General features: G+C 41.2%; 1 protein-coding gene across 1 annotated transcript; it reads left to right on the top strand.

The window, feature by feature from the left end:
- The first annotated feature begins 395 nt into the window (after positions 1-395).
- On the top strand, positions 396-5,149 carry LOC116762322 (HLA class II histocompatibility antigen, DR alpha chain). Its single transcript, XM_032649170.1, has 5 exons — positions 396-573; positions 2,634-2,879; positions 3,321-3,602; positions 3,902-4,067; positions 4,740-5,149. The coding sequence occupies exons 1-4, from the start codon at positions 495-497 to the stop codon at positions 4,054-4,056; spliced, it is 762 nt and encodes a 253-aa protein (XP_032505061.1). The 5' UTR covers positions 396-494; the 3' UTR covers positions 4,057-4,067; positions 4,740-5,149.
- Positions 5,150-7,148: the final 1,999 nt, after the last annotated feature.

Raw genomic sequence — 7,148 nt, 5'->3', positions numbered from 1 at the left:
CTGACCATTTACCTTCTTTTTAGATGAACTACTGTCCCTTAAATAAATTCCCCGGCTGTCACAGCACAGAGACATGACCTGCCACTAACTCTTATCTTAGGATATTTCCATTGATTCTATCCTCACTAATGTGCTTCAGGCAGATCCATTTCTGGCACTGGGATTGGGATGGAAGAGTCTCTGAGTGATTGCCCATCATTCCTGAAAACTCGATTTTTTTGTTCTTTTTGTTTGGTTGTGAGTTTGTTTGATTGATTAAGAAGTTCCTTTTCATCTAATGAACAAAGCATCACCTTTCCTGGACCCTTTGCAAAAGCCCATCCCTTAGCAACAGCAGTGTCATATCAAATGATTTTTCTGATTGGCTGCAGCTCAACTAATTTTAAATTTTAATCAGTCGGACTCTGAAACCCTACATTCTCTTTACTTGTATTCCAGTCTGTTGTGACCCACCTTGAGCTCTACTGACCCTCATCGAGACACCTAAAAAGAAAATGGCCATAATTGGAGTCCCAATACCAGGATTTTTCATCACTGTCCTGATAAGCCTTCAGGAATCATGGGCTATCACAGGTAAGTGCTGAAAGAATCAAAAGTAGGGATAAATAAGTTCTGAGAGCATCGCAGAAGTGAACTGTGGACATTTGAAAGACAATCTTTGGAGTGAAAAAGAAGAGTGACAGGTATTTTCTCGGTCTAACTCTAATGTTATAATAAATTGTAGTTACAAGAGTTCTCTGCTCACCAGCAATTGAAGTAAAATTTAGATTAGAGAAGCAAAACTCAATTGTATACTGATTAATACTATTGACTTTTATATAAGCCAAACTTTCAGGGAAATATTTTCTGACAGGCATTAACAAGATACCTTTCTGCTCTTTAAATTTTCATTCCTGGAAAATTAGTAAAAATTAAAAAACTCATGTAATTTCATGAGGATTAAATCAGAAAAAAATATGAGATTTCTTGGCGCCTGTTCTTAACTATTTTTGCCACGGTAGCTATCTTTTGGCCTGTCAATTCTGTCAGCCTATTTGGAGCACAGACATTATACTAAAGATCACTAGAAAGGAAAATCACCAAAAAGCAACCGTTCACCCAAGGGAGGGGGAAGGGCAGCCATGCTGATATGAATTGCATTTAATTTACTGTCTCTTGGGACGGTGATAACCCCAGTTACAGTGGATCGTAAAAGGATCTTTGGTCGCTGTAACTTAATAATATTCTTAAGAGAGTAGAAAAATTGAGTAAGGAAGTGAAGTGTCTGATATTACTCTCTACCATCTCCAGAGCAAATATTGTGCCGTTGTGAAGGTGTACTGTGAAAAAACATTCTTCGCCCAGAGTGACCCCCAAAGAAGGTGGCAGGTAGACTGGAAATAAGTAAAGTAATAACCTAACTCCAAGACCCATGATGACAGTGTAGGTTTTTATTGCCCAGAAAGAGCCACATACAAGGATGCCTTCCAGGAAAGATAGCTTCCCCTGGAGCTAAAAGAGGAAGTTAGAATGTGTGTGTGTGTGTGTGTGTGTGTGTGTGTGTGTGTGTGTGTGTGTGTGTGTGTGTCTAGCTGCAAATCCTAAATAAATCCCTAGGTTTATCAATAGACAGTCAGATTTTAAAAGCCACCGCTCATTTACATGCACCACAGAGACAGCATACTCTTCAATTGTAGCTTTCTTATTTCAAGTCCATTATTCCCTTGGTGTAGATTATTCTCACTATCAACCATAATAGAATATGTCCCTCAATGACAGTCTCAATCTAAAGATCTTTAAGGTGCAAGGGAATGTTGGTGAGGTCAATCCAAATATAGTACTTCCCTCAGAGGGATGCAGGGTGTGGGTGTGGATACAGGAAAGTGAGTGCTCTACAATGCTACAAGATCTCAAACTTAATTATTTGCGTACCACAATCTCCAGTTATATAGTCCATGGGTCTGGCCCTTAAACATAAAGCAGTTTCTGATGCTAAAGTACTTGTTGTAATCCCGATGATATACTAAGAAATTACTTAAAACTAGTCTCATTTCATCTTAAAAACAAACCCAACATGGAAGCAAAACCACAGTAGAATATAATGGGAAAACTGCATATAAATAGATAAAGTAAACTACTCAAGATCACTAGGTAGCTGAACGAGAATTCGAGATTTAATTTGATTCCAGAGTTCAAACCCAACCTTTTAAACATTGTTTCTCTCTTCTTAGAGTTATGGTGCTCTGAGACATGCCCTGGGATTCTGGCTTAAATTATTTAATTCCTAGGTCAAGAGAGTGAGAGAACATTTCTCTCTTAGGGGCGACTGCTGAAATTCTAAAGAGGGAATCATTTCTCAGGCAGTAACATAGAGACAAACAAAAGCTTCACGAGACTCTAGTTTTTCAGCCCTCATTTCCTCAATCCACACTCTCTACATTGAACCTTTGCTTGTCCACTCCCAGCTCTGTTGAACACGAATGTCCTTCACCCAGGCCTCATCTTCCCACTCATCCCTACTCTCCATCACTCCTCCTTTCCACTTGGCCCTCTCTTTCCACTACCCCTGCCCACATGTGTGTGTCTCACATCCTGGGTTCTTCTTCAACTCTCTCTCCTGGTTCCCACCCTAATTCCCTTTCTTGTCTTTTCAGAGGATCACGTGATCATCCAGGCTGAGTTCTCTCTGTCCCCTGATCAATCAAACGAGTTTATGTTTGACTTTGATGGTGATGAGATTTTCCACGTGGATATGGAAAAGAGGGAGACAGTGTGGCGGCTTGAAGAATTTGGAAATTTTGCCAGCTTTCAGGCTCAGGGTGCATTGGCCAATATGGCTGTGGGAAAAGCCAACCTGGACATCTTGATAAAGCGCTCCAACCACACCCCAAACACCAATGGTAACTCTCTCTGTTGCACTCCTAGGCTTGGGAATTGTAGCTTTAAATAGATACTTCAGCTCTTTGGGTTATGTTACTGTGACTGCCTTTCCCTCCCAGGGACCTGTTCTTGCCATATGCAAGCTCCAAATTCTCATGCCACCAGCCCAAGAACTTTATGAGTTTGTTTCTTTCTTGATGTGCTCACATCTCATCTCTAGCATCTACAGTCTCTCATAAAGTCATTGCCCTGAATCCATGCTGGGGGAGCCAGGAATGAGGTCCTTGGGTATCTTACACCTCAATGTTGGTTCCCGTTCATGGGGGAGGGTATCAGAGCTGGGTATCTGAGACCATGACACAGATTCTCAGGGCACAATTTCGATTGCTTTTTCAGCCTTGGTGGGAGGGAGGAGGGCAGGGTTAAGCAGGGGAGGCTAATTTCTGTCACCTGTCCCCCAGTACCTCCAGAAGTGACTGTGCTCTCAAACACCCCTGTGGAACTGGGAGAGCCCAACATCCTCATCTGTTTCATCAACAAGTTTTCTCCACCAGTGATCAATGTCACATGGCTTCAAAATGGCAAACCTGTCACCACAGGAGTGTCAGAGACAGTCTTCCTGCCCAGGAATGACCACCTTTTCCGCAAGTTTCACTACCTCCCCTTCGTGCCCTCAGACGAGGATGTCTACGACTGCAAGGTGGAGCACTGGGGTTTGGAGGAGCCTCTTCTCAAGCACTGGGGTAAGAACCATCCTTCAATCTCCTGTATTTTATGGTTTTCTCCTGTGATGCATGTGTCTGGCCCTTTGGGGCCACAAGTCCCCTAACTGTTTCATAACAGCTGCTCCAGTTCCTGTTCCTGGTCTCCCATTGCTCAGCTTTCCCCACTTGTAATCTGTAATTCCCTTAATACATCATCCTGTCTTCCTCTTATTTAGTTGATGAAAAAATATTCTTTTGACTAAGTACCCTATATTTGATCCTAAGTGCTGCTCCCTACCACATGCATTACTTCTGTACTCTGATTTATTTTTCCCCAGAGTATGAAGCTCCAACCCCCCTCACAGAGACCACAGAGAACGCAGTGTGTGCCCTGGGCCTGGTTGTGGCTCTGGTGGGCATCATTGTTGGGACGATCTTCATCATCAAGGGTGTACGCAAAGGCAACACTGTTGAACACCGAGGGCCTCTGTGAGGCACCTGCAGGTGGGTTTGATGTGGTCAGAGGAAGACATATATGGAATGATCCAGAGGAAGGAAACAGAGTGAGGGAAAGGACATGTGATGCCTTTAAGGGAAAATAAGTGCAAAAGTCATGGCCCTTGATTTATCTTTGCTGGACAAAATCAGACATTGCCGTCATCTGATATTCCAAAGCCTCACAGTCCTATGTCCCTTTCCATACATGTGCCCCTAAAACCACACCTCCTGTCTTAGAACTTATCTCCAGTGCCTAAAATAATTGTTTCACATTAGAATACTGAGTCCTGTGATCTGGGAAAGTCAACTTCAAGATTAAGACTCTTCCTGGCTTATATTTCCTGAGCAGGATATCTGTTCTGAAGCATTTCCAGAGCTTCACTCTTTGGAGTTTAGGGTAGATTCATTGTATGAAGTGGAAATCTCTTGGAGGCCAAAGCCTGTTTTTGCCCCTCCATTCTGAAAAATAGTGTCAGAAGGTCTAAGAGAAAGTAAAGCATGGTCTGCTCATTCACGCTTACTTGGAAGGTTTGAAAGGTTGTATTTACAACCGGTCACACAAATACTAAGAGACTGTTCCAAAGTCAAAGGATTAAAGGTGAAGAGGAAGGAATCTAAAGGTGAGAGCTCAAAATATTCATCTTAAACTCTATAGTAACTGTGTGTGTCCTGCTGCAGGTAATGGACTTTGTTAAAGAGAAGATCGGTGAAGATATTTCTGCTTTAATAGCTTTACAAACCCGGCAGTACTCCGATTTTTCACCTCAGTGACAGCAACCATCCTTCAGCACTTCCCAACCCTTTAGCTACTCTAAGAGTAAAGACGCCTTCTACAATCTCCAAATTCTAATGTCTAGTTATTCCCTATCTATTGCTCCTTCCTGTATTGGCTTTCCCTCCATTTTCCACTGTCTTTTTATTATCACCATGTAATGCCTTTGGAATAGAGCCCATAGGATCCTTTCTCTGCTATGGAACCTTTTGAATGTTCTATGGGCTATCTCTTGTAAAGTTATTATTTTGAGTTTCTTCTGACTGCAATTGTGATTTTTCTGAATACAATAAACTTTGAGTCGGTCTTCAGTGGAGTTTTTGGTATCTGAGCCAATTCTTCATGGTGGCTGGGGAGTATATGTGATCCTTTCATCCTGAAATGTCTGAATGTTAAATGTATCTTATAGGCTCTGTATTTAATCAGAAATAGCCTGGTTCATTAGGACTCAAGTCCATTCAGAGGATCTTCCAGCAATCCAGTTGCTGTGGTCTGGTCCTCATATAGAAAACCCTAGAGTAGAGTTTATTTGTTGAGAGATGACTTAGCAACAGGTTCATAATCTGGTTTGGATTCTTCAGCTTCCAAATCAATGAGATATCTGGATCTTCAGGAGAGTGAATCTTAAATCCTAAGGAAGACTTCTGATAACGGATGAGACAGATGGTGGGGAACAGATGGTGGTGGAGCGGTGAGAAGAATAGAGGAGCGTTCATATACATAACAGGATATCTAAATCAACACCACGCATTTTAGACTTAAGGAGGCATGAGATTGGACACTGAGATTGACATTACCACTTTCTTCTTTTTTTTAAATATATTTATTTGACTATAATTGCTTTACAATGTTGTGTTGGTTTATGCTGTATAACAAAGTGAATCAGCTATACGTACACATATATCTCCAAACCCCCTCCTTCTTGCATCTCCCTCGCACCCTCCCTATCCCACCCCTCTAGGTAGTCACAAAACACAGAGCTGATCTCCTTGTGCTATGTAGCTGCTTCCCACTAGCTATCTATTTTACATTTGGTAGTGTATATATATTAATACCACTCTCTCACTTCATCCCAGCTTACGCTTCCCCCTCCCCGTGTCCTCAAGTCTATTCTCTATGCCTGTGTCTTTATTCCTGTCCTGCCCCTAGGTTCATAGGAAGCATTTTTATTTTTTTTTATTCCATATATATGTGTTGTGTTAGCATGCTGTACTTGTTTTTCTCTTTCTGGCTTACTTCACTCTGTATGACAGACACTAGGTCAATCCACCTCACTACAAATAACTCAATTTTGTTTCTTTTTATGGCTGAGTAATATTCCATTGTATATTTGTGCCACATCTTCTTTATCCATTCATCTGTCGATGGACACCTAGATTGCTTCCATGTTCTGGCTATTGTAAATAGTGCTGCAGTGAACATTGTGGTACATGACTCTTTTTGAATTAATGTTTTCTCAGGGTATATGCCCAGTAGTGGGATTGCTGGGTTGTATGGTAGCTCTACTTCTGGTTTTTTAAGGAACATCCATACTGTCCTCCATAGTGGCTGTATCAACTTACATTCCCACCAACAGTGCAAGAGGGTTCCCTTGTCTCCACACCCTCTCCAGCATTTATTTTTTGTACATTTTTTGATGATGGCCATTCGGACCAGTGTGAGCTGATACCTCATTGTAGTTTGATTTGCATTTCTCTGATGATTAGTGATGTTGAGCATCCTTTCATGTGTTTGTTGGCAATCTGTATATCTTCTTTGGAGAAATGTCTGTTTAGGTCTTCTGCCCATTTTTGGATTGGGTTGTTCGTTTTTTTGATATTGAGCTGCATGAGCTGCTTGTATATTTTGGAGGTTAATCCTTTGTCAGTTGCTTCATTTGCAAATATTTTCTCCCATTCTGAGGGTTCTCTTTTCGTCTTGTTTATGGTTTCCTTTGCTGTGCAAAAGCTTTGAAGTTTCATGAGGTCCCATTTGTTTATTTTTTTTATTTTCATTTCTCTAGTAGGTGGATCATAAAGGATCTTGCTGTGATTTATGTCATAGAGTGTTCTGCCTGTGTTTTCCTGTAAGAGTTTGATAGTGTCTGGCCTTACATTTAGGCCTTTAATCCATTTTGAGTTTATTTTTGTGTGTGGTGTTAGGAAGTGTTCTAATTTCATTCTTTTACATGTAGCTGTCCAGCTTTCCCAGCACCACTTATTGAAGAGGTTGTCTTTTCTCCATTGTATATTCTTGCCTCCTTTATCAAAGATAATATGACCATATGTGCATGGGTTTATCTCTGGGCTTTCTATCCTGTTCCATTGATCTATATT

Source organism: Phocoena sinus, chromosome 11 (genome assembly GCF_008692025.1).
Source record: "Phocoena sinus isolate mPhoSin1 chromosome 11, mPhoSin1.pri, whole genome shotgun sequence".
Classification (NCBI taxonomy): domain Eukaryota; kingdom Metazoa; phylum Chordata; class Mammalia; order Artiodactyla; family Phocoenidae; genus Phocoena; species Phocoena sinus.
The sequence above is the reverse complement of the archived record's forward strand: the minus strand, read 5'-3'. Positions and strand labels throughout refer to the sequence as shown.